This window comes from Callorhinchus milii, unplaced genomic scaffold (genome assembly GCF_018977255.1).
Source record: "Callorhinchus milii isolate IMCB2004 unplaced genomic scaffold, IMCB_Cmil_1.0 Scaffold7, whole genome shotgun sequence".
Taxonomy (NCBI): domain Eukaryota; kingdom Metazoa; phylum Chordata; class Chondrichthyes; order Chimaeriformes; family Callorhinchidae; genus Callorhinchus; species Callorhinchus milii.
The window spans coordinates 5470496-5497487 of record NW_024704748.1 but is presented as its reverse complement, the minus strand read 5'-3'; the positions used below and the strand labels follow the sequence as shown (position 1 = coordinate 5497487).

The window sequence follows — 26992 nt, the reverse complement described above, 5'->3', positions numbered from 1 at the left end:
ATGAAGGGATTTGAAGACAAGTGTGAGGATCTTGAAATCAATTGACAAATCTATTTGACCCAGTAACTTCACTTTAGTTGGCGGATTCCAGTACAAAAGATAAAACTTTCACATTTAAAATGAAGTTCTGAAAGGAGCCCACAAGAAAATGTTTCTACAAAGAGTTGTGACAATTTGGACCACACTCTCAGACCAGACAGAATATTGAAGTATCCTTGATAGGTCAGAACAGTGAGGATGTGGAGAAAAGGCATTAATGAGTTGGTAGAGCAGCTACATTGGGTCAAATGATTTCTGATTCCCAAGCTGGGATCGCGCTGTGAGGAGAAACATATCCAAATTAGCACAGCACAGGATCAGAGACTCCAGGATAAAGGTACAGATAGAAGGATGAGATTCCATGTGCTTAAAGGGGTTCTTTATCTTATGGTGAGGAGAGCACCCAGTTCATGTCACAGACGGTAGTTAGTCCCACAAGTTAATTTAGAAAAACTTTTTTTTTTAAGAACCAGGGAAGCATTAATAAACAAATCAATGAGTCGGTCTGCTATTAACCCAGTTTGCATTGTCACAAATTTCTTCAAAAAACAGCTTAAGAGCCCAAATTTTGAATTTGTCATTATAATTCCTACATTTGATATAGCACCTTAGCACGTCTTGAAAACTTTCCAAAGCGCTTCACAGGATTTTACTGTAAATTGTAGTGACTGTGTATTTGTAGATGGACACAGCAGTCAACCTGTGCACATCTATGTCCCACAATAATAATAATAATCCTTGCATTTGATATAGCGCTTTTCACGTCGGGAGGACGTCCCAAAGCGCTTCACAGAATATACTGTAAAGTGAGTTGATTGTATATTTGTGGGGGAACGCGGCAGCCAATTGCGCACAGCAATGTCCCACAAACAGTCATAGATTGAAAATGACCAATTTAATTATTGTTTTTGTTTTTATTGGAGGGATTATTATTAGGCTCTGTGTGGAGTAAGGAAACTTGCCCAAGGTTTCGCCCTCTGCCTGGAATTGAACTCAGGTCTCTCGCTTGCAAAGCGAGTGCTCTAACCACTGAGCTACAGGACTCCACAAGCCATTAAGTTCTTTGAAATGTAAGTTTCTATGTGCAACTGGCTTCTGCAGTTCGCCCACAAATACAGTCACTCCACCTCACTGTATATCCTGTGAAGAGCTTTGAGACGTATCAACGATGTGATAATGAAAAGGATTATTATGGCTTAAAAATACAGAGCAACCACAGAAAGTTAAAGGAACAAGCTTTAATTTCATTGAAATCATCATCCACGTAAATGACTTCTAACGGCCAGTTCTTACCCAACAACTTTGAAGAGATCTCTGATAAATGGATAACTATCAGCACGGTGCCTTGTCCTGTGCGTGGCAGCCAGTAACTGTAAGATTGTCTGTCTCCATGGTGGAGGTGGAGACAATGAGTTCTGGTTCTGTATCTGACAGGCTGCAGGAATCTACACTATCGATCAAATGCTCGGTCAAAACTCCTCTTGGTGCCTCTCCCATTGCGACCCCTATTGAACCCTCCTCCTCCTCCTCCTCCTCCTCGTCCTCTCCTGTTGAACCCTCCTCCTCTCCTGTTGAATCCTCCCCTCCCGTTGAATGAATGGTTCCTGAAGTCTCCGTCACGTTGGCTCTCCTCAAGTTCCGGCAGCTCAGTGGCCACAGACAGCTGCCAGCGACGAGAGTCCTTCCACTGCTCCTGTGGTAGAAAGGCCACTTGGTTAGCAACACACGTACAAAAAAGTGTAAACCCCACAAACTCACTAAGTGTAACACACCCACATACACCCAGTGTAACACAGCAAAAAGGCCGACGTACCTGTAACTCTTTCAGGGAGGCCACAGCGACGTCGAAACACACTCCCTAAACAAAGACACACAGTTAGTCACTGAATAGAAGGTCTGTGCACTTCACTTCAGATATGAACAAGTTCAGAGCCACAGAGCCCGTCAGATCACCTACAGCAGGCTTGTATTGTAGGGGCTCATATCACAACTGGATAGTTTATTAAGAGATACGGAACCACACGCTTTCGTATTCTCAGGAGGATGTGGGTGTCTCTGGCGGGGCCAGCGACAACAACAACTTGTATTTATAATGGTGCCCCTCACTGCTTAACCCTGGCTGCCCTGGGAGAAAGGGTTCTTTAAGCCCTGCAGTCCCCGTCATCATGCTGTGGGTCGTGGGCTCCAGGATTTTGACTGAGCTAGAATAAAGGAATGTGGCCAATCAGTGCATCCCAGCTCAAATACAAGTGGCGAGGAGCTAGAGAACTACTGATCCCGTGCTCAGCAACCCCCCCACCCACTTCCCGCGTGTTGAACTTGAGCTCAATACTTGGAAGGATTTAGGAAGTTGCTTTACACAGTGAAAGAAAAAGATGTGGAGGAATAAATGTGACCGACGTACCATTTTATCCTTGAGGAACCTCATCCTCTTCACTTTATCATCTACGGATCCGAACTGCTCCCTGAGTTCCTTCCAAGCAAGACTGATGTTGTGCATCTCTACAGAGCAGGACATGACTAAAGTAATGAAGCCCTGCAGGAAGAACAATGGCATTAATTGCTGGAAACACCATGTGACAATCACCACTTAATTGTTTGAAAGAATCAAGTCAGAATAGTATTAATCTCAAGTGTTGACCAGTGCACTTACTGCGTCTGAGGTAAGGAGCGAGCGCTGTTCGATGCTGGATGCTCCTGAGATGTGTGCCAGGGCAGCAGCCAGGGCTTCCACGGCACCGCGCTCAGCTATCAGCTTCTCTGCAATCGTATTGAAGAGTTCAATCGCTGCCGGTGTAACAGACTCCAGGCATCTGTGAACCCAAGCCACAAAAACATATAGAGGCAGAGATCTGAACCAACACGTGTGACTAACCCAGGAGCAAGTCACAAGGTCACCCTGACCAGGACATAATATAATAACCCTTGCATTTGATATAGCTCCTTATCACATTGTTGAAACATCTCTAAATGTTTCACAGAATATACTGTGAAGTGAATGGACTCTGAATTTTGTGAGTGAAACACAGCAGCTGATTGTGCACAGCAGCGTCCCACAAACAAGTCGTGGACTGAATGACCAATTTTGTTATGAGGGTTTATTACCCCGCGAAAAGTGATCCGGCAATCGACTAACAACCTACTTACTGTTTGGTAAACAGGTGTGGAGTAAGGAAACGTGCCTAAGGTTTTGCCCTGCCTTGGAATCGAACCTGAGACCTCTCGCTTGTGAGCCAAGTGCTCTAACCACTACACTAAGGGACTCCACATATAACTGCACTCAGAAGACTGGTCTATACAGATTTCAAGGAAACCTCTTCCAAGAAGTACAAGCTTGCTACATGCTGCAACACACACCCATTCTAGGGAAACATACACCCCTGGAATGACCACACCCATTCTCGGGAAACACCAGCCTAAAGTGGAAAAAGTGCCAGATCCAAATCCAGCTCTATGCTGAGTTACTAATCCCAACCTGTGACTTGTCTGAGTTGCAAATGGCCTCCACGCCCCTGAGTTTGGGAGGGGAAAAATCAACCAGGAGGGGAGAAGCTGCAGGGAGCAGCAGTAATGTGCTGCCTATTAGAGATTTGTATTCTTTAAAGCTGAATTTTCCTTGGTTGGGAGAAAATCTGAAAAACATAATTTTCAACACCACCAATATGCATATATAGTTCCCTCGTGCAGGGTAGCATCTCAGAGTGCTTGACAGTGATGGAACATGGCACTGAGCCTGGGGAGGTGACCGTAGGCACAGTCAAAGAGGAAGATCTTCAGGCGTGACCTGAAGATGGGAAAGGAAGGGGCAAAGCAGAGGGATAGTAGAAGAGTATTCCAGAGTTTTGGGGCATAGTGGCTCGTTAAAATCAAAAACGGGCAGGTCTACATGTAGTTTCTTGGGGAGGAAGACAAGACAGTTACCATGCGATATGGCATGGAAATAGGCCATTCGCCCCTAGCAGTCCACACTATTTATATTTCACCCAAGCCCCAGCTCTTTTATTCCCCTCTCCTCTTTCTCCTCGAGTTTCCCCTTTATCTGTTGCATGTGTCAGGTACAGATCTAATTCCATAACCAGAATATCTGAAGTCGCGACATACTTTAATGCGTCCTTGCTCGATGCTTTGATGATATCGTTGGTGGTCGGAACGCCAACACGTTTGAAAGTCAATCCCTTTAAACAAAAACAAGGACAAAGAGTCAGCTCTCTAGTTTTCACAGGGTCACAGGACAAAATATTATTACAACAAAATTTCCTCACTGACTGCCTGAGGGCCACATTTCACAGAAAACGTTTACACTGATCCACGGAGCTCAACTGAACAAAGGAATTCAGATCAAAGATAACTTGATGGCAAGTAAATTCCTGCATTTTCTACAAGAATTAACCTCATGAGTTCCTCACCTGAGTTCCAGATTTTCACTACACTTTGGGTGAAAAAAGCTTTCTGATTTCACTACTAAATGGCCTCGCTCTAATTTTAAGATTCTGCCCTCTCGTTCTGGATTCCCCCACCAGAGGGAATGGTTTCTCTGTAGCTACCCTACTGAATCCCTTTTATTATTTTAAACACCTCAATCGTTCAACCCTCAACCTTCTAAGCTCAAGGGAATACAAGCCATGTTTATGCAACCTGTCTTCATAATTTAACTCTTTTACGACCTAATATCATTCTGGTCACAAATGGAACTCTTAATTGCGAGTTTCTTCTGTTTTTATAACAAATCTTATTTCCCCCTGTGTGAATACATCAGTTCAGCTAATGGTGAGTTACAATAACTATTGCATAATCCCATATGTGAGGTTCTAGTCTTGCCCTCTGGCTGGTGCTCAGTAGAGGACAGGGAGACAAGTTCAGCAGAGACAGAGGCTTTTTCAGCTCAGCCCATCGAGTGCCTGTGCGCTTTAAGGTTGCTCCTTTGCAGGTTGTGATTCTTAGCAACAACTCTCCAGTGGTGGTCAGCCATGCACCAGATGGCGTCAATGGAGAACATTGGAAAGCACATAAGAATATGAGAATTTTCTAGGCGAAAGAAGACCAAGCTCCATCTAGTTCACCTTCCAGATGAAATAGTTTCTCCCTAATAAGTGTACTTACGGCTTTCTGCTCCACATATCTCAGCTGCTCCTCCTCCCTGCGTTGGTAGAAACAAATGCAGACTCCAGTGCGTCCTGCCCTGCCTGTGCGACCTGAGCGGTGGATGTAAGAATCCACGTCCTAAAGCAAACAGAAGCCAGATTTGATCAACCGCATGCAAGAAAGATCCTCTCAAACCTCAATATACTTTGTTCCCTCCCTGCCCTCCATTCCTGGTTCCCAATCCACTGTACGTAGCAGCAATTCAGTGTGTCAGGCTGGTCAGTTAATAGCTCTCTCACCTCGGAATCAGATAGTTGTGGTTTGGGCCTTGTGAGCCATATTGTCTAAGCTGATACTCTAGGCAGGGACATTGATGTGCGCAAATTGACTGCCGCGTTCACCTATAAACGACTCAGTCGCACCACTTTACAATAAATCCTGTGAAGACGTCTTGACAATGTAATAAGGCGCTATATCAAATACAGGGATTCTTATGTTATTGTTCCGTTCCACATCAAGCAATGCGAATTGCTAACAGGCAGCAGCTGGCTGGAACTGGGTGTAGATGGAGGAGTGTTGTTGTTGGTTGCTTACCTTGGGTGGGGAGCACTGGATGACCAGATCTACTTCTGGAATGTCTAAGCCTCTCGCCGCTACATTTGTGGCTACCAGGACCCCAAATGTGCCATCCCGGAACCCCTTCAGGGTGATCTCTCTCTGCTTCTGTGGAATGTCTCCGTGTAAACACTGTGTGTCCTGAGTAAACAGCAGCAAAGGGAGTCCACCTTCAATAATATATGCAATTGCCTCACAGCCCATCGGGCCCAGCTCTCATTCTTCTAAAATCACCCTGTGTTCTATTCATCCTGGTCCCAGTTCCCTCCCCATAGCTCTCACATTACACTGCTCAGCTGCTTATCCAGCTCCCTTTTGAACAATTCCGTTGGTGAGAACCAATTACAGAATCATAATAATTTACTGTACCGGCTCTCAGAGCAAGGTGTTCATTCAATCCCACCGCCTTAGCCAATCCACATACCCCTTCAAGCCGTTATCTTTTACATACTCTCTTGAAACTCCCAGTGAAGTCTAAACCCCACAAGCCTCTGAGTGACGAGATTCCTTCTGATATTCCCTCTAACAAACCTTTTTATATTTCCAACTCTGAGGGTGCAGGCTCACAAAGAAAATAAGCCATGTGAAATGTTTTCCCCAGTTGAAGCATGCTGATTGTGAGTTGGTGGCAGGAGCAGAGGAGTGGCTTTGTGCCTGTGGAGGAGAAGACGTACCTGTTTGATGTAAGGATTCACTGCCAGCTCACTCACTTCCCTCTTGGTTTCACTGAAGATGATGGTCCGGCCTTGGATGCCACTGTAGACCTGGATCACGTCCCCAATCACTGCGGCTCGCTGCGACCAGTGGCACTCTATAGCCAAGTGCTGAAGGAAAGACCACAGAGAATTAGCACAAAAACAGTCCTTGCATTGAACACAGCACAGGCTGAAAACACTTCACAGGCAGTTTCTCTCAAACATAGTGAGCGTGTATTTGCAGGCAAATTTGGCAGTCAAGGTAAGGTGTATAAACAGCCACCAAATGAATGACCAATTTAACTGGGGGATTGTTGACCAGGACCAGCACCTGGAGAGAAAAACTCCCTTTCTTTCTAAATCATGGCACAAAATCTTAAACATCCACCTGAACAGGTAGACAGGACCTCAGTTCAACGTCTCACTCAAAGGATGGCACCTCTGACACTGGTGTCAGCCTAGACTGTGAGCTCAAAGTGCACTCCACGGAAAATCACTTGGTATTTTCTGCACAGAAGTAGGCCACATGGCCTATCATGTCAGTGCCACCTGGATTTAAGACTAATGTCCCCAGTGGCATGAGATTGACCAACTAATAGACGAAAATCTGCTGGTTGTCAACCAAGTATCTGCTCCTGGTGATCAGCCTGAGGATTCATCCTCTTGTCAGTGGATCTCAGCCCCTCTTTAGCAAATAAAACTCTAGGAAACTTTAATGAAATAATGTACACTGAATATAGAGTCTAAAATAGACACTTTCCTTAGGGTCAATTAAAGTGACAGCACTCCTAGGCCTTGGAAACCGGTCAGCTCAAAAACTGTTGCAGTTTATTCATTAAATACTGTGTGTGTAACTGCTCTGCACAGAATTCTGCAGTCAGAGTGGAGAGTGTCCACCCAACCGGCTGAACTTCCTTTCCTGCAAGCCAAGACTCTCGTTCTTTGGAAGCACTTGGCAGCGATTCAAGGCTTTTCCAGTTAAAGCAACAAGTTGCACCCTTATTTAAAACAAGCTTTCAAGCCTCTGGCAATTATTTCCTTGGATATGTTCCAGGGACTGATCAGCTACAAAGAGACACCGAATCACTAGGGCAATACCAGCCACGTACACGTGAAGAGTCGCTGAGCTAAATGTTTTTTCTTTGCACTGTAGCAGAGGAGATTGAGAGATTACCATAGAGGCATTTACAATTCTGAATTGGCACGACAAAGTAAATAGGGTGATGTTATTGCTTTAGTTGGGGAAAGTGCAGGGTTTAGACACTCGGGATTGGAGTGGTCACACTCCTGGGGAATGCACCCCGATAATAATAATCCTTGCATTTGATATAGCGCTTTTCACGTCGGGAGGACGTCCCAAAGCGCTTCACAGAATATACTGTAAAGTGAGTTGATTGTATATTTGTGGGCGAACGCGGCAGCCAATTACGCACAGCAATGTCCCACAAACAGTCGTAGATTGAAAATGACCAATTTTATTATTGTTTTTGGTTTTGGAGGATTATTATTAGGCTCTGTGTGGACTAAGGAAACTTGCCCAAGGTTTCGCCCTGTGCCTGGAATTGAACTCAGGTCTCTCGCTTGCAAAGCGAGTGCTCTAACCACTGAGCTACAGGACTCCAGAGAGTATTAGGCACAGGTTGTTGAGAGACAAGCCTTGTAGATTCTGAAATTTAGGGTAACTGGAATTTTAATCAGTTAAAGCCGCATATCTTGCCCATTGAGAGCACCGTCTGTCAGACTTCCTGCTACCCATGAGGGCTTTGTCTTAAGAGTTATCAGGAGCTGAGTGGGACTGACTGGTTTTGACTGATACAGGTCTTGTGTTTGAGATTCAGTTCCTTGAGAAGGTAGCAAGTGACACATTTCAATAACAAATCTCACTGCAGGGGCAACAGAATTTGTAAGTGAACTCTGCATTACGTTGTCAGCATCGACCTCCAGTGGTACTAAGTGTAGCTGCAGCTCTTATGCTGAGCACAGTCAGGAAGCAGCTGGTGCTATGTATTTCCTTAAGGTGAGTGGCTACCCAAACACTACAGCACCCGTCACTTACTTCAACAGTTGTGGCTGCTTTTTGCGTCCGCTTCCCGATTAAGTCAATCTGCTCAAATTTTCCCTTCATATACTTTTTTCCGACGGAATAAACCCAGGGCGGGCAGGTGGCAGAAAAGAGGAGCGTCTGAGGGTTTTCCTGGGAATCTGAGAAAAGTCAACACTTGTTCAGCAGCAAACAAACATTGTGATGAGAAAAGGCAATTGTCACAAATGTGTGAAAAATGCAGGAATCTTAACATTCAATTCCCTAATTAAGGTTAAGACGTGGGTCGAAAAAACATCCACACTTCAGAGAATCTTATAGGACAGAGAAGGCCATTCGGCCTATCGTGCCTGTGCCAGCTGTTTGAAAGAGCAACCAAATAGTTCCACTGCCCGTTCTTACCCCATAGCCCTGCAAATTTTACCTGTTGAAGTACCCTTTTGAAAGCTACCACCGGATCTGCTTCCACCACCCTTTCAGGCAGAGCAATCCAAGTTGTAACAACTTCCAAACATTGGTGTTACAGTGTTAATTTTTTTGTTTTGAAAATATATATTTATTTGTCAATATAATAGTACAACAGAAATCCCCCCAAAACATCTTCTGTTACAATTCTTTCCCTTTTCTCCCAATACAAACGCATTCTGCTGTTTATGGTATATTCCTTCCCCGCACATAGGTTGCGCACACGTTTTTTGGTACGCTCCCTTTAACACAGTCGGGAGTCGCCCCTGTGAGCACTCCATCCATGTGCGCACCCACACACACACACCATGTTACAGTGTTAATGTTATATTCACAGCTTGGTTTGCCAATCAGCAGGGCCACTGTAATAGACGCTGGTCAGTTTACTCTGTTCACACAGTGCCACGTGTTGTGTTTCGGGCTTTGATTTGAGAAGCTCTGTCTTTGCATGCAACATGCATGGTTTTCGATGTGAAAGGTGCTCGCTTGCCTGGCTTGATGTGCAACACATTTGGTGGGAGCAAACAACTACACAATTAACACTGACGATGACACGCCATCACACTACAGATTCACCAGAAGTAGAACATTCGCTCTTTTTGTTCCTCGAAAGAAGACCCAAAGCACGACCGCAGTGACCACCCACCTTTCTTGTACGCGACCCCGAGGATATCCTCCACTTGGTCCGCGAAGCCCATGTCCAGCATCTGGTCCACCTCGTCCAGGACCACGTGCTTCACTTGGGACAGGTCCACCTTCTGGTTCTGGAGATGGTCCCTGATACGGCCCGGGGTGCCCACCAGGATATCAATGCCACTGCGAATGCTGAAGACTAAGAGAGAAGACAATCTGATTGCCAACCAGCCTTCTGAACATCCGGGTGCAAATAGCTGCTTCGTACCTTACATTATTAATGAAGCTAAAGCTTACTACCGAGTCCCTTAGTGTAGTGGTTAGCCTGCCAGCCTCACAAGCAAAAGGAATAGGGTTTGAATCCCAGGCGGGCCGAAAACTTAGGTAAGTTTCCTTACTCCAAACGCCTCTTTTTACCTAGCAGTAAGTATGAACCCAGTTTTTAGTCAATTGGTGGATCTGGGGTTAGACTGGGGAGAGTGAGGGAAGAGTGAGGTTAGACTGGGGGGTGGTGAGTGAGGTTAGACTGGGGGGCGCGAGGGGAGAGTAGGGTTAGACCGGGGGAGTGAGGGGAGAGTGGTGTTAAGACTGGGGGGAGGAGAGAGTAGAGGTAGACTGGATGGGGATGAATGATTCCCAGATGACAAAGGAAAAAGACAGCATAGCCTGTTTCTGTGCTGTAGCAATCTATCTCTCAGGCTGAGAGGCTACTCAATGCTGCTCTGTGTATAAATGAAAGCTCCCTGAGCAGCAAGTACTTACTCTGTGGTTTGTAATCGGTTCCACCATAAAAACAAGCGACCGACAGTCTCTTGGTTACATCTTTGAAATCTCTGGCCACCTGGATCGCCAGTTCCCTGGTTGGAGTGAGCACCAGCACCTGTTCAAAAATAGGAAGAAAAAGGAACAACTGCATTAAAATCTACGCTGGACTATCAAGCTCTCTGTCCGGGGGGGTGGGACAGGGTCAGGCACAAGTGAGATATACTAAGCAGGTAACTGTGATGATGAACCCACCAACTGAGCTACAAGTAGGTCAAGGTGACTTGTTGGCAACTTTGTACCCACCACACTGAAAGGTGAAGAAATGTTATCATTTGACCATGGGTGGGGGTAGGGGGGCAAAATTGAACATGGCTGTTTGCGGGACTGGGCTGCGGTACAAATTGGCTGTCACGTTTGCTTATGAACACAGTCACTGATTTTACAGTAAATCCTGTGAAACGCTTTGAGATGTCTTTATATTAAATGCAAGGTTTATTATGAAAGAGCGTGGAATAGGGTCAACAATGTTTCACTGCTGAAAGATTATCTTTATAGCTGTCCCCTCCCTGAGGGTAGGGTTCACTACGGTATTGGGTACAGCTCCACAGGCAATGGGCATGTCCCATACATCCCCGCGCACACAACTATTACAGGTGAGCTCAGAGAGCGAGTGCCCGCACTGACTGTATGCATTGCATGCACACGATAAATGCAACAAAATGATCGTAGCGCCAAACTCTCGTGTCACTTGACATTAGAGTCACGGAGCAGCAATCGGGAGCAGGGAAGCAAGAACTAAATACTATCTATTCATCAGGTCCTTAACTCAGCGGTACTCAGCAGTGTGCAGTGGCAGAGCTCAGGTAACTCAAGTTGTCGTCGTATGGGGAAGCTCCTCGCCAGGCACATCTCACTTTGCCAACTGAACTACCGGGCAGGTCGCAACACTGTATTTAAATAAATAAATAATACAGGGTCTTTTAATGCCGGGGGGATATCTCAAAACGCTTCACAGGAATTACTGTAAAGTAGATTTGCTGTAAATTTTATTTTGGGAACTTTTGGCACCGGGAGAGAGAAACTCCCTTCTCTTTTCAAATAATAATAATCCTTGCATCTGATACAGCGCCTTATCACATCGTTGAGACGTCGCAAAGGGCTTCGCAGAATGTATTGTAGATTTGACGATATATTTTGAATAATGACTGATGGGATCTTCCAGCTGAACAGACACAGACGTCTCAGTTCAACCTCTCATCCAAAGGAGAGCACTTTTTACAAAGCAGCGCAGCCCACGTGCACTACATCTGATTGTCACACTATACTATATTCCCATCACACAGAGGATAGAGTTCAAGTTCCTGCTCCTCACCTTGAAAGCTCTCCGTGGTCTTGCTCCCCCCCTACCTCTGCGACCTCCTAACCCCCTACCATCCTGCTCGCTCCCTCCGCTCAGTGGGCTCCGGCCTGCTTCACGTCCTCCGCCTCGCTCACCCCCTGTGAGCAGGTGGGCCTTCTGCCAACATCCTCTGGAACTCCATCCCACAGTCCCTCCGCCTCGCCCCCTCCCTCCTTTAATACCATCTCAAGACCCTCCTCTTTGACCGTGCTTTCGATCACCCTGCTTCCCCACCCCCCGCTTTTCACCCTCCCTGATCCCGACCCCCAGCTCGGATCCAAAACTCTGACTGTCCAGCACCTTGAGAAGTCCTCCCGATGTGAAAGGCGCTAAACAAATTTAATTTTCTTGTTGTTGTATACTGACGTATAGGGACTATTTAATGAAAGTTGACTATGAAGGGAAGCTGCATGGAGCAGTGCTGACCTGGGGAGCTCGGCCTCTCTTCCTCTCGAGCTGTGAAGATTGCAGTTTCTCCACCAGTGGGATGGCGAACGAGAAGGTTTTCCCAGTCCCGGTTCTGGCCTGAGCCACGCAGTCCTGCCCGTTGTACACAAAATTGAATGTCTGAACTTGGATGGGAAACAGGTAGGTCACTCCTCTACCTGCAAGCCAAGAGCAGCACCATTAGGTTAAAAGCAGGTTTTCTGGCAATGGGTTCACTCAAATTAGGAATAAAAACATATTAAAGTTATTAACAGTGCCATGCTTTGATCCCCTATACCATAACCAACCTCAGGGCAGCAGGCCAGGATTATTCACCATCATCTTAAAGCTTCCTGCAAATAACCCCCTTGTTTCCCCTCAGACAGACTCTGCACCACCCATGAGCTGACTCTGACTGCAGTGCCAAGCTATCCTTTATTGCCCAGTCTGCTTAGCTTAGCTCAGGCACCACGTTTTACAAACAAGTTTAAGTCTACAACAAAAGCCACATGCCACTTACAGGACATCTGTATTCACCATTGCCCCCTACTGCAGGGAGGCTTCTGTAGAGTGGATCTCTCCCCTGTTGTAAGTGTAAGCCTTCGCTGTGCACACTGAATCCACCCGCCTCCACTTGTTGATGTGACCTTACATTTGGGTCAAGGTTACAGACAGTGATTGCTGTTGCACTCAGGAGGACTAGATTGCCTAGAGTACCTAAGTACCGAAGGGGAGTACCAGCCCCCGGTACCTAATGCTACTGCAGACAGGTGCAAATAACACAAATGAGGACGTGGACGCCATAAATGTCTTGTGATATTTACACACAATTCTCTCTCTCTCTCTCTCTCGGACACTAGTGATGCAAAATCACAAGTTTTGTACCTCCAGATCTGCTCACACACAACTCTTGAATGGAATACACTTGAACAGGCTAGGGGACAGAATCAATTGGGATGTTTAAATCGGAGATAGATAATAATTATTTGTGTATTCGAATACAGAAAGCCTAGAACACTAGAAAGGCCATTCCTGTACATGAGTAACATCATTTGCCACAGGCTGTGCAAAAACACAGAATCCCGTTCAGTACTGGGCGGCAGAACGCAATATAAGAGGCAAAGAGACCTACAGACCTGTCAATACAGAAGAGGTAAAATACTGCAGATGACAAAAGGTCATCGGCCTGTAACATTAACTTACTTTCCTCTCTCCATAGATGCTATCTGACCTGCTAAGTGTTCCCGGCGACTTCTGTTTTTAATACAAAGGAGGTGATGGGAGAGCCTGTCAATGAGTAGCTATCCCCCGGATTCAGGCTGACAACCAGAGGACAATCTGCCCTGAACAAACAGTTCACTTACCCTTCAGCAGCTCAATGGTCTCCTGGGATATTTTAAAATTCGAAAAGGCCCCTTCCCTCTGTTCCTGAGTCAACTCCTATGAACAGCAACAGAAGAATTGGTTAACATACAGATTAACTGAGCTGAGATAGGCAATGCGTTGAATTATTTTATATGTTCAAGATCACTCTGTCAGGGTTTTATTAAAGTTTCCCATTTAGATTTGACCTGATCAACAATTAATTTAAGAATAATCTAAGAATGTAGAATAATGAAGGCACGTGATACTGACAGGTCATTGAGGGGTGCAGGGAGGCGGGGTGGGGTGGTGTGTGTGTATGAGCTGAGCATAGACAGCAGCTCAGAGGTCACTGAGCGGCAGCAAAGGGTGGGGGGGGGGGGGGGGGGTCACTTAAAAGAGCAAAATATTCTCTACCCCAGGCTTCTGAGGCCAATTGTATCATCGCTGCCTCACCTGTAGCTAATAACATAGACCAGGGTTTGAACAGAGCAGCTTTCCACTCTATGTGTCTCTGTACCACATTTACCTATTGAGCTAATAGGGGAAGCGAGTGACGTGCAGAAGCCATGCCCATTGCGAATGACTGATGATTAAATGGAGGCAATGGGTGGGTGCATAAATCTACTTTTTGAAAGTAACTTTGGGCATTCATGCAGGCATGGCACACGCGCATCGGATGGCTGGTAAACTTGCGGCACGAAGCTTCAAACAAAATAGGGTGGAGTGTCAGATCCGTTTGCCACTCAGATTAAGAGGAAACTCCAGGGTAATGAATCACACAGGACCGCACTGAGAATGACTAACACTCTGAGAGCACAGCTCAATCAATCGCTGAACTTCCTGTACTTGTGAACGTTAGAGAAAACGGAAGTCTGAAACTTACGTCACACCCACACCAGCCACAAAATGTCCCCGTGCTTCCCCTGTAGGTCAGCTGGTGTGGAAAACAACGCAGTGGGGAGGGGGGGGGAGTGTCTCACAAGTCCTGTCATACACCTCCACACTCAGCCTCACACACCAAGTGCGGCCCTACACTGAGCCTCACGATATACTACTCCATACTCAACCTCACTTCACCCTCGGCCCCGCTCCACCCTCGGCCCCCCGCTCCACCCTCGGCCCCCCGCTCCACCCTCGGCCCCGCTCCACCCTCGGCCCCGCTCCACCCTCGGCCTCACAGAGCCCACTCCACACTCAACCAGACAAGGATGCCCACAACTAAAGCCATGTCATACCCTCAAAGAAGAAACAGGCAAAAGGCTGGTAGTTTAACATGAACAAAAACAACAAAACACTCTTACCTCCGATGCCTCACTAGGTTCCTGTTCAACCTCCGAGTCGCAACTGGATTCACTGGATAGTGGGATAGTTTCCACTTTGATCTCCTTTGTCACTGTTGCATTTGTGCCTGTTCCATTTTTCTCTCCCTTGCTCTTTTTGAGAGAGACTTCGCCGCGAGCATCACCTCGTGTCTTGTGTTTCTTGGCTTTGGGGGGCAACAAGTTGCTATCTTCACCTGTCTCCTCACCATCCTCCAGCTTTCCATTTTCTTTGAGCTGAGAACATTGCTCTTTAGGTGACTGATGTTTATCCGAGTGCTTCTTCTTTTTCTCTTTCTGTGACAGGAGGAGAGGAAGGATTTGTCAGCCAGTGCTTGTACGAGCAGACTAAACTCCCTGGTTTATAAGGCACCATTGCCTCCAGCAATAAAAGGAATAAACTACATCCATAAGCAGCAGTTATACTCAAAACTACAAAAGGGTTTCAACATTTTTTTCCTCCTCCTACTCAAGGTGGACTCTTTCCTTTCAGTGGGGGCCGCTTCCGAAAAGTTCCCAAGGAACTATCTGTCCACAGCAGCCATCTGAGTAGCCTTCATTCGTGTGTCAACCAAGACGGGAGGGCAATTTTCTGCTCCCTCATCCAGGAGCATTGAAGCCAATTGTAGCCCCAACTGCTGCCCCGGCTGAGATCAGTACCTCAGCAGACAGTGATAGACATAAGGCAGTGTGACCGTAATAGGAACTGTCAGCAAATTAGCCTCACATTATGCCAGAAGAAGCAAAACACACAATAGTATTTCTACTGCGATTGCCGCTGCTCAAGCCTGTTGCTAAAGTGAGCTGGAGGCACGGTACGGTGCCTTTCGCGCCTCCCCCTTTATTTTTGCAGGAATTATGAAGTGGCATAAAAATGTCAGCATTGCGCATTTTTAAAAAACTTAGCTCAGCTGAGATACGCCTGAAAACCAGAACATTATCCGGCCATTTACCTGGTTTTGCTCCCTTTTGTTTTTGGTAGTACGGGTGAGAACTGTAATGAGAACACCTGTAGTTGAATGTCAACAAGACCGAGGCTTCACGCCTCAGGCACTGGCAGCATCACCATCCAAGGACGCACATCCCACCTCACTGAGCCAGTCCTGAACTTTGGTGTCTCGTTTGACCCTTAACTGTCCTTTCTACCCCACATCCATACCATTACCCGCTCTGGCTTCCCCCACCTCCGCAACATCGCCCGGCTCCGCCACTGCCTCTCCCCTCAGGCTGTCAAGACCCTCATCCACGCATTCATTACATCATGGCCTCTCCTGGCTCCCCATCCCCATCCAGAAATTTTGTGCAGCACTAATAATAATCCTGGCATTTGAATATAGCGCCTTTCACGTCAGGATGGCATTCAAAAGTGCTTCACAGGATTTTACTGTAAAGCGTAGAGACTGTGTAGTTGTAGGCAAACACAGCAACGTATTTGCACACAGGAACACAATGACCAACTTTGCTTTGGGGGATTGCTGAGGCGAGGAGTTGAAAGTTGTGACGTGGGGCTTTTTTTTTTGGACAGACGGGTGTCTGCCAAATACCTGTGGTTCACATCTTTCGTACGCTTTAAGAACACGTGAAACATTTGGGGCCTGAACTCATAATCTCCGACTCAGAGAGGCAAGAGCGCAAACGACTGAGTGCTTACAGCTAATGTATTCTAATCCTACTCTATAACCATGGGCCGATAATAAGCTCTTCTCACTTTATGTCTGAAGAGATTCCGGTTTGACCTTCGTCTATTTACGCCTCACCAGCCAGAGAAAAAGAACTTGAAATGACAATCTCGCCGCCTCCTCCCAGGGGCGATGAGTAGGTTTCGGGCAGTCGGCCGCGTTACCTACTAATTGCTATCAAGCGGTTACGGGCGTCTATTTCGAAAAGACGTGCGCAAACTTGTTGTTCCGCGACCTGAGCCGCCGCCGGCGGCACCCGACGCGAGAACGGACTCGTGGAGTCCTGTGGCTCAGTGGTTAGAGCACTCGCTTTGCAAGCGAGAGGCCCGAGTTCAATCCCCGGCAGAGGGCGAAACCTCGGGCAAGTTTCCTCACTCCACACAGAGCCCCTAATAATAATCCGCTCCGAAAAAACCCAAAACAATAATAAATCGGTCATTTTCAATCCACGACCGTTCGTGGGACATCGGCCGCCGCGTTCGCCCACAAATATATACAGTCGATTCGCTTTACGGTGTGTTCTGTGAAGCGCTTCGGGACGTCCGCCCGACGTGAAAAGCGCTCTATCAAATGCAACGATTATTATTATTATTATTATTATTAAAGCTGCGTAACCGCGGCTTGAAAATGACCCAATTTATGACCGTTCGGGTTTTTTTGGGGGGGGATTGTTATTATGATTATTATTATTATTGTTATTGTTATTGTTAGGGGCCGTGTGGGGTTAACAGTGAGGGTACCCCGTGTGGGGGTAACAGTGAGGGGCCGTGTGGGGGTAACAGTGAGGGTACCCCGTGTGGGGGTAACAGTGAGGGTACCCCGTGTGGGGGTAACAGTGAGGGTACCCCGTGTGGGGGTAACAGTGAGGGTACCCCGTGGGGTAACAGTGAGGGTACCCCGTGTGGGGGTAACAGTGAGGGTACCCCGTGTGGGGGTAACTGCTGCCCCCGGGGGTGGGGTTCGGCCCTCGGACTGGGGATCGAACCCCAAGTCTCTCACTGAGAGTCACACGGAACTCCCTCTGGAAAAGCCGAGCCGCGGGTTGTGCGGCTTTGCGCCATCTCTCCGCCCGTCCGCCCCCATATCCGCCGACTGAACGCACAGTCACTACACCTCACACAGTCAGGGACGTCTCGACAGCACTCCTGAGGAGATTCCCGGGGGGTGGGGTGGGGGGGGGGGGGGGGTCGGGCGCGGGGGGGGGGGTGGGGGTGGGGGAGCCGGTGCGCCTGTTTCCGGGCAGCGAGTCCAGGCGAGCCCGAGGCTTCCCACGCGGGCCCAGGCCCAGGCCCAGGCCCAGGCCGCGGCCCCCGCCCCCGCCGCCTCTCCCCGGGTCGCCGCTCCCCGGCGGCGGCCGAGCACCTCACCTTGTTCTTGCGGTGTTTCTGAGCCCTCTCGGGGCTCGCGGCGGCGTCGCTCGGCGGCTCCATACTGCTGTCGGTGTCGGGGAGGGTCTCGGTCCGGGCCGGCATGACCTCACCGCGCGGAGCCGAGCGACGAAAGGGGAGAGCGGGGGGGAGTCACAGCGCCGCCCAGCGGCCACACACACACACACACACACACACAGCGCCGCCCAGCGGCCACACACACACACACACACACACAGCGCCGCACAGCGGCCACACACACACACACACACACACACACAGCGGCCACACACACACACACACACACACACAGCGCCGCACAGCGGCCACACACACACACACACACACACACACACACAGCGCCGCCCAGCGGCCACACACACACACACACACACACACACAGCGCCGCCCAGCGGCCACACACACACACACACACACACACACACAGCGCCGCACAGCACTCACACACACACACACACAGCGCCGCCCAGCGGCCACACACACACACACACACACAGCGCCGCACAGCGGCCACACACACACACACATACACAGCGCCTCCCAGTGGCCACAGTCCGGCAGTTCACGCAGTAACAGCCACTTGTGTCAGGCGTTGAGCAGCACCGGGTGTCCTGACACACGGAAACCCGTCGCTGCGCTTCAGAGCGTCTACACCGACCTGAGCGCTCCATGTGGACCCCCCACTCATGGAGGTTCCCACGTCTGGAATGGAACGGGCGCTGCCGACCAAACCCCAGGGTGTATCAAACACAGAGCCAAGTACGAGCCAAGGCTTGGGGACCCCCCCCCCCCCCCACCCCCCACCCCCAGAGTGTGCGTTGCGGGAACGGTTCAAGATCCCGGTCACTGTCAAACTCCGCCACGGTCTTCCTCCCCCCCCACCTCTGTTACCTCCTAACCCCCTACCAATCCGATCGCACCCTCCATTCAGTGGGCTACAGCCTGCTTCACGTCCCCCGCCTCACCCACCCCACCGTTGGCGGGCGGGCGGGCGGGCGGACCTGCAGCCACTCTACCCCACCCTCTGGAACTCCATCCCGGAGTCCCCATCAACTCACCCCCTCCCTCGCCTCCTTCAAGACCCGTCTCAAGACTCTCATCTTCAGCCGTGCCTTCAGTCGCCCTCCTTCCCTCCATGCCCTACCCCCTCCCCGATCCCCAGCTCGGGTCTGAAACACTGATTGTCCAGCGCCTTGGGATGTCCTCCCAATGTGAAAGGTGCTATACAAATGTAATTTTGTTGTTGTTGGGAGTTTAGCCAACTAAAACCACAGAGCTTGCTATTGAGAACATTTGCAAGATGTCCGGCTAAGACCACCCTATCCATTGGGGCTTTGACTTGCAGGGAGCTGGGTGGGAAAAATCCCTGTCCCCAGTGACTGGTCTGCCCCTGGAGATCCTGCCAGGCTGTCGTTAGCAGTGCCCTGGGGAGTATTGCGAACCCACCTGGCTCAGGAACCGGTCCAGAGACCATCATAGAGGGCTGACTCGATGCTGAATTTCTGTTCCAGTTGTTAGGGGGGAATGTAGGATTGGAAATCTCTGCCGGGGCCCACTGGCTCCCTGTCTCACAGTGGTTCTCATACCCCGTCTCTGTGATCTTCTACCCCGCTGCTCAGCTCGCCTCCTCCTCTTGGTTAACTCGGGGCTTGCTGTGCATCTCCCACCATCTCTGCACCACCATCAGTGGGGAGAGGGGGTAGAGGGAGGACACAGAGGATGGAGAACATTGTTTTTGATAAATAACTTGAGACCAGGATATAATATAAGACTTGAATTTGACACTTATCGTAGCATTATCCCATTGAGCCATTTCAAAGCACTAAATGGGATTTTTTTAATAAAGTGTAGTGACTGTGTATTTTGCAGACCAAGTCTGATGGAAACAACAACAACAAATCACATTTGTATACTACCTTTCACGTCGGGAGTACGTTCCAAGGCGAAACAGAGAGTAAATGAATAGAATCCCACAGGGCATGTCAACACGCTTTTGTTGATCTGTTTAATATAAAGGTTGAGCACAAGCTCAGGGTGCAGGATTACACGATGCGGAGTCTAAAAAAAATTACATGGTAACTTTTCTCAGCTTAACGTAAAAGGCAGCAAAGTTCAATGGAAGTGAAGGGGGAGGAATGGGGCAACAGGACTCTGTGGACACCCTGTACTCTGTGACCGGGCCGGGCTCGTCCGCTGTACTCTGGTTTACGTCAGACGTTCATGACTGGGGTGAGCTGCAACAAGGACTGTTGAGCGAAGGCTCCGATGCTTCGGTGCGGACTCAGCTCACAGCTGGGCAGGAGGCCCCTCCTCTTCAGGCAGTCCATAATGATGGAGTTGTTTGAGGCCAGGCTCACTCGGGTCCTGCAGAGAGAAGCGACCCAAAATTAAGCCTGGAGCAAGTCCGCAGAGGACCCCAATCTTCCCCACACTCTGCGTTGATTGACTGATCCCACCTTGGCTACAAGCGTCCCGGGGTAGGGAGTCTGTAATCAGCCAGGACCCCCGCTCCAGGGCAGATGAGAAGTAGGATTAGTTGAAATAATAATAATAATAATCCTTGCATTTGATATAGCATCTTATCACGTCTTTGAGACTCTCAAAGCGCTTTACAGAATATACTGTGAAGTGAATTGACTGTATATTTTGTGGGCGAAACACGGCAGCCAATTGCGAACAGCAGTGTCCCACTAAACAGCGGTGGATTGAGTGACCATATTATTACCTTTTTTTTTTAAAAGGGATTTTTACCCCTGGAAAAGCGATCAGGGGCAGGGGCCAGGGAGGGGCACTCGTGGGGGGAGGACTAACAACAACTTGCATCCATACAGCGAGAATTTTGTCACGTCATTAAGACATCTTCAAGCTTCCTGGGGATTGCTGTGAAGTGCAGTGACTGTGTTTGTGAGCACGTGAGGAGGTGGCTGAGGGGAGGCTGCTGCCCCGGGGTACTCACCGTGGCGAGTCGATGCCGCTGTCGCCGGTCACGCTGTGGTTCTCGAGCGCGGTCCGTTCCTCCCGCTCACTGGGGGGCCCCGGGCCGATGCCAGGCTGGCAGTAATCCCCAGCCTCGCCTTCCCATCCGCCACACTCTGTCTCAGCCTCCTCCGGCCGGTCACAGGGCCGCGGAGAGGCCGACCTGTGAGCTCGCTGCCCGGCCTGCTCAGCCGCTTCCAACCAGCCCGCCAGGCCTCCAGGGGCCCCAGGCACCGGCACACACCCTGCGCCCAGGCCTTCCCACCGCCAGGCAGGCTGCACCAGGCTGCTCAGGTTAGGGCTGGGCCGGGGGCTGGCATCCATCTCAGGCTCATCCACGAGGCACAGGGAGCTGGAGGTCTCCTCCTCCCCATCCTCCTCCCCGGGGCCCAGCTCCGCCCTGGCCCAGGCCTGATCCTCACTATAGCTCTCGCTTCCCTCCTCCTTCACCAGGAGCCGCTCCCCCTCTCCACGCTGAATCTCGCCCACAGCCTGGTCGAGGCTGTTGTCCGGGGGTTCGGTGTTGGTCCCAGGCCTAGGATGTGACCCGTTCTCCAGGCCCAGGCCTGGCCTGTCTGGAGGCCTGCAGGATGCCAGCATTTGGGGATCTGAGGTTTGAACCGGGGTGGGCCTTGCCACATGGAACCGGGTCTTACTCGAATCCAGGGATTTTGACCTCTGGACGAGCTTCCGCCTCATTTCCCGGGTCTCGACCTCCACCCCTCCTGGGCTCGGGTTACTGACTCTCTTGTGATGCTTGTGTCTAGGCCTCTGGCTGGACGGCCTCTCCCTGCCGCCTGCCTCTGGCTTGGTGGGATCGGCTGGCTCTGTGCCCGGCCTCGCCCGGGTCTCGCTCAGCGCCCTCTGCCTTCTGGCCCGCAGTCCCTTCTTGCCCCTAGGCCTGTGACGGGGCAGTGGGGCTTGTGTGGAGGTGCCTCGGCTGGTGAGATCCTGAGCCTGGGCCTGGCCTGTGGCTGTCTTGCCCAGCAGCAGGGCATGTCTACGCAGGTTATCCACTGTCAGCTCAGGGTTGATGCGCCGGATCAGCTGGAGCTCCACCTCCCGTGGGAGCTTGTCCGGGCTGTCCTCATCCCGAACCGGCCACTGTTCCGGAGGGAACTGGGCCGAGAAGCTGACGTATTCCCGCTTCGGCCTCTCTTTCTTGGGGTTGCGCCTGAACAGACTGAGACCAAAGCGCTTGGGGCTCTTCTCCTTTGGGGCCTTATCAGGTGGGCTATTGGCCTGACCCAGAGCTGCAGGCCTCGCCTCGTCGCTAGGCCTCCCCTCGTCGCTGGGCCTCCCCTCGTCGCTAGGTCTCGCCTCCCCAGTAGGCCGGGAGCCTGTGTCTCGCCTTTCTGTGCATGGCTCACGCCTCTCTGTGCCGGGCTCCCGTGGGCAGCGGCAGGACCTGCAATGAGCCCAAACTGCCTGCTCAGCGCCCTCCCCCCGGCAGCCGCTGGTGCCCCTGTGCCGGCCTATGCCCCCGCTGTAGTAGGTGCTTTCAGTCACAATGAAGTAGCCCTCCCCTGTGTGGTAAATCTTGCGCTCCTGGATCAGACTGCCCAGCGTCTGGTGAAGCATCTCTTGGGAAGGTGCCGCGATGCCTATAGGAAGACCCAGATCACAGCACCCAGAACATCAACCCAAATCTCTCGCAGCACTGCACAGGATTTACTGGAAAAGTTCAGTGACTGTGTATTTTGTGGGTGAAACACAGCGGCCAGTTTGCACACAGCAGTGTTCCACAAACAATCATGGAGTGAATAAACAGTGTTATTCGGGGGAAACTCCCTTTGCTTTTCCAACAGTGACGTAGGATATTTAACGGTCAACCTGGACGGGCACAGGTGCCCACAGCCATCCTATTCCTCTCTCATCAATGCCTCACCTTTCCTCTCAAATACGTTGGTGTGGGTTTGAGCCCTCACTGAATAGAAGGCAGGTACCAGGAGCTCCCTGCAGCGGTCAAAATATTTTTGTTGGGGGCTGGGGGGGGTGGGGGGGGGTGGCTGAGTAAATCTCAATTAAAGGGTGAGCCCCCTCTAGCCCTCCCACCCGTCACCTACGCAGCTCAAATGCTCGAGAGAACTGCCACAGACACCCATCCCTATCCACTGAACGATGGGTCCAGCAGGAGGAGATGCAGAGGCTCGAGCAGCAGCCGCTTGCCGTCCGTTCTACACGCTCGTGTCAGCCTGGCTCAGTGGCAGCACTCACGGAATCGGAAGGCTGTGGGTTCGAGTCCCACATCGGGGACATGGAACTAGATTGGCGTTCCAGTGCTGGGGGCCGTGCTGCACTGTCAGAGAGGGTCAGTCTCTTCAGATGAGATGTTAAACTGAGGTCCCGTCTGCCTGTTCAGGTGGATGTCAAAGATTCCAGGGCGCTACTTGAAAAGGGAAGGATGTTTCGCTTTCCCGGTGTCCTGGCCAACGATCCCCAAATAAAAAATAAAACTGGTCTCTCACCCCATAGCTAGTTGTGGACACTTCTGTGGCCGCTGAGTTCACCCACAAAAACCCACAGTGACTCCACTTTAAAGTAAACTCTGTGAAGCGCTTTGGGATGAGCCCCCACCAACGCCCTCCCCACCCACCACCACCCCGATGTGAGAGGCGCTGTTTGGAATACAAGGATTATTACTTTGATGATTTAAATGTCCGTGACATCGAATCATTTCATAATTTTGAACACGGTTTGACGGCTGAGGTTGGTGAGAGAGAGCAGTGTCTGGGTCAGCGCATCACCGCAGCAGCGCTCTCGGGACACATGTACCTGCGCCCAGCGGGAAGTGACAGTGAATGAATGGTCCAGAAATCGTCCACTATAAAGCCTGCGGGGCAGCGAGCGGGTTTTGTGCAGTGAATGGTATCCACAGTGAAGCACATCATAGCAGGACTAGCACCATGTTTCGGGGGGGAGGGGGCTGGCGTGTCGTTATCGTGGCTACGGCAATGCTTCTTACCTGGGTAACGTTTGACCAGGTGTTGCAGCAAGGCGTCCTGGTTAACAGGGACTTGGGTCGAATTCATCTCATGGATCACAGAGCAGAGCACCTCCGCCAAGGGCACAAAATGGGACTGAGCCACCGGCTGCATGGCCACTGGCAGCACATCACCTGTAACACAACACAGAGCCGCTCTCCTCAGCACAGAAAACCTCCCGCACAGCACCGCTCGCCTCGCGCACAGCACCGCTCTGCTCAGGGCAAGGTGGAGAGATATGGGAGGGGGCGAAATGAGGAGAGAGAAGAATGAGTTGGATAAGGATGTGGAGGCATTTGACAATTAGAACTAGGATCTTAAATTCAATCAGTGAGGATGGAGGGGGTGGGGGGTACTTGTTCACTCAGCCACTCCCGAGGCTCCCCCCCACCCCAACACCAGTCACTCACCGCTTCCCTCTCACACTCACACATCCACACAGTCTGCGCAGTAAAATGCTTTGATGTTTCTGATTCCCGGTGAAACGAGCACAGTGTGGGATGCTGCGAGGGCCCCAGGCTAATCCCAGGCCAGGAAACAGGGTTGTAAATGTGACATTAAACACCAGGCACCACCTCCTGCCGTGTGGCCCAGTAACACAATCTCCGGCTCGGGTCCACCAACCCCTCACCCACCACCAGATGGGAACATGCGGAGGAGCTGGCGCCTTAGCCCAGGACCAGGCATCAAGTGTCTGGGACTGTTCCCAGCACATCACAATCACATCCTGCGTCAGGTCTCTGAGCTCACAGTCTACGCTGAGGTGAAGTGAAGCGCTGCGTTGTTGGGCAGTGCCGTCCTTCAGATGAGAAATTAAACCGAGGCCCGTCTGTGCCTGTTCAGGAGGATGTTAAAAGATCCCGTGGCGCTATTAGATAAGAGAAGGCAGTTTCTGTCTCCCAGTGTCCTGGCCATCAATCCCACCAAATAAAATTAGTCACTCGCTCCATGGCTGTTTGTGGGACGCTGCTGTGGACAAAACACCAACCCAAAACAGTCATTATAGGCAGTAGTAGTTTCTGTGAAGCTCCCCACTCCTCCCAGTTTTGAGTGAGTGTGTTACACACTAACCGGGGCTGTGAGTAGTGAGCGTGTTACACGCTCTAACCCGGGCTGTGAGTAGTGAGTGTGTTACACGCTCTAACCTTGGCTGTCTCAGGAGCTGTTAATCTCAGGGGAAATCAATTGGTCTCAGTTTGAGCCGGGAGCTGGGAGGAGCGAGTGCAGTAGTAAATTTGTTTGAAGCCAGCAGATCTGAGGGCTCGATGCTCTCCCAGCGCCGGCCACAGCAACCTTCCCTGACCTGCAGTGGAGAGGAACCAGCCAGCGGAAGTGGGTACAGGTGTTGATGGCGCATTAACTGTCGCCAGAGTTAATCTGTCAAACAGATGAGGGTAGTGAATGCTAACACAGTTGCCCTCAGATACCCTGACATGTGCATCACACTGCAACCAAAAAATTAGAGCACTGGCCTATTCCTCTACTTATTTATTCTCACTCTCCAGCTCTCACTCACTCACTCTCTCTCTCTCTAGCTCACTCTCTCCAGCTCTCAATCTCTCTATCCCTCTCTCTGCCCACGTCCTGTCCTATTTCACTGCTCAGCTGCTTCTCCAGTTCCCTTTGAACCATGCTGTTGTTGTGGCCTCAGCAGTCACTGGTGGGAATGAATACCGGGAGGAGAGGGTGTGGGGGGAGAGGGTGTGGGGGGGAGAGGGTGTGGGGGGGGGAGGGGAGTGGGGAGAGGAGTGGGGGAGAGGGTGTGGGGGGAGGGTGTGGGGGTGACGGGACTCACCGAGGGCTTTGATGAGGAAGCCGCGGGGGGGCCTGAGGGCTCGGCGGGTCCAGGCGTGTCTCAGCTGCTCCAGGTGAGCGGTGCAGCCCCGCACCAGCAGCGCACAGTGGCCGCTGTCCAGCCCGGGCTCCGGGGGGGGTCCCGGGGGTGGCCCCGGGGGTCCCGGGGGTGGCCCCGGGGGGGGTCCCGGGGGTCCCGGCTCGGGCCCCAGCCACCCCAGGAACAGCAGCGCCGACACCGAGCGCACCAGCCCCGCATCCCACACGCTGCTCGCGTTCTCCGCCTTGAACCGGGCCAGAACCTGCTGCCCGCACAGCGCGGCCCCTCCCGCACCCGCTCCCGCACCCGCTCCCGCACCGCCCTCCTCCCGAGACAGGATCAGCGCCAGGGAACCCGGCGCCAACCGCACCAGCCGCCGCCGCATCGGCCTCCAGCCCCGCACTCCCTCCCTCCTCACTCAACTCACTCACTCACTCCTCACTCAACTCACTCACTCACTCCTCAATCCCTCCCTCCTCACTCCCTCCCTCCTCACTCACTCTCTCACTCACTCACTCACTCCCTCCCTCCTCACTCCCTCCCTCCTCACTCACTCCCTCCCTCCTCACTCACTCACTCTCTCACTCCCTCCCTCCCTCCTCACTCCCTCCCTCCCTCACTCACTCACTCACTCCCTCCTCACTCACTCCCTCCTCACTCACTCACTCACTCACTCCCTCCCTCACTCACTCACTCACTCACTCCTCCCTCCCTCCCTCACTCACTCACTCTCTCACTCCCTCCCTCCCTCCTCACTCACTCCTCCTCACTCCCTCACTCACTCCCTCCTCACTCCCTCCCTCCTCACTCACTCCCTCACTCACTCCCTCCCTCCTCGCTCCCTCCCTCCCTCACTCCCTCCTCCCTCCCTCCCTCCCTCCCTCCCTCACTCACTCACTCACTCACTCTCACTCACTCACTCACTCACTCACTCCCGAGGCTCTTCCTCCTCTCTCTCACTCCCTCACTCCTCACTCCCTCCCTCCTCACTCACTCACTCCCGAGGCTCTTCCCCCTCTCTCTCACTCCCTCACTCCTCACTCACTCCCTCCTCACTCACTCCCTCCCTCACTCCCGAGGCTCTTCCCCCCCTCTCACTCCCTCCCTCACTCTCTCACTCACTCACTCACTCACTCACTCCCGGGGCTCTTCCCCCTCTCTCTCACTCACTCACTCACCAACTCCGGGGCACTTCCCCCTCTCACTCCCTCCCTCCCGGGGCTCTTCTCCCTCTCACTCACTCACTCACTCACTCTGTCTGTCACTTTCTCTCTTTCCACTCTCACT

General features: G+C 51.1%; 2 protein-coding genes across 2 annotated transcripts; both read right to left on the bottom strand.

Moving 5' to 3' along the window:
* Positions 1-1262: 1262 nt before the first annotated feature.
* ddx21 (DEAD (Asp-Glu-Ala-Asp) box helicase 21) lies at positions 1263-18019 on the bottom strand. Its single transcript, XM_042336660.1, has 15 exons — positions 17891-18019; positions 14827-15141; positions 13525-13600; positions 12161-12339; positions 10333-10450; positions 9584-9769; positions 8488-8633; positions 6411-6560; positions 5716-5877; positions 5140-5259; positions 4141-4214; positions 2693-2852; positions 2444-2575; positions 1853-1897; positions 1263-1732 (listed from the first exon to the last, which is right to left on the bottom strand). The coding sequence occupies exons 1-15, from the start codon at positions 17993-17995 to the stop codon at positions 1490-1492; spliced, it is 2211 nt and encodes a 736-aa protein (XP_042192594.1). The 5' UTR covers positions 17996-18019; the 3' UTR covers positions 1263-1489.
* A 1883-nt stretch (positions 18020-19902) lies between these two features.
* stox1 (storkhead box 1) lies at positions 19903-26107 on the bottom strand. Its single transcript, XM_042336661.1, has 5 exons — positions 25873-26107; positions 25667-25779; positions 23853-24005; positions 20868-22491; positions 19903-20275 (listed from the first exon to the last, which is right to left on the bottom strand). Exons 1-5 carry the CDS (start codon positions 26088-26090, stop codon positions 20122-20124), a joined length of 2262 nt encoding a protein of 753 aa, XP_042192595.1. The 5' UTR covers positions 26091-26107; the 3' UTR covers positions 19903-20121.
* Positions 26108-26992: the final 885 nt, after the last annotated feature.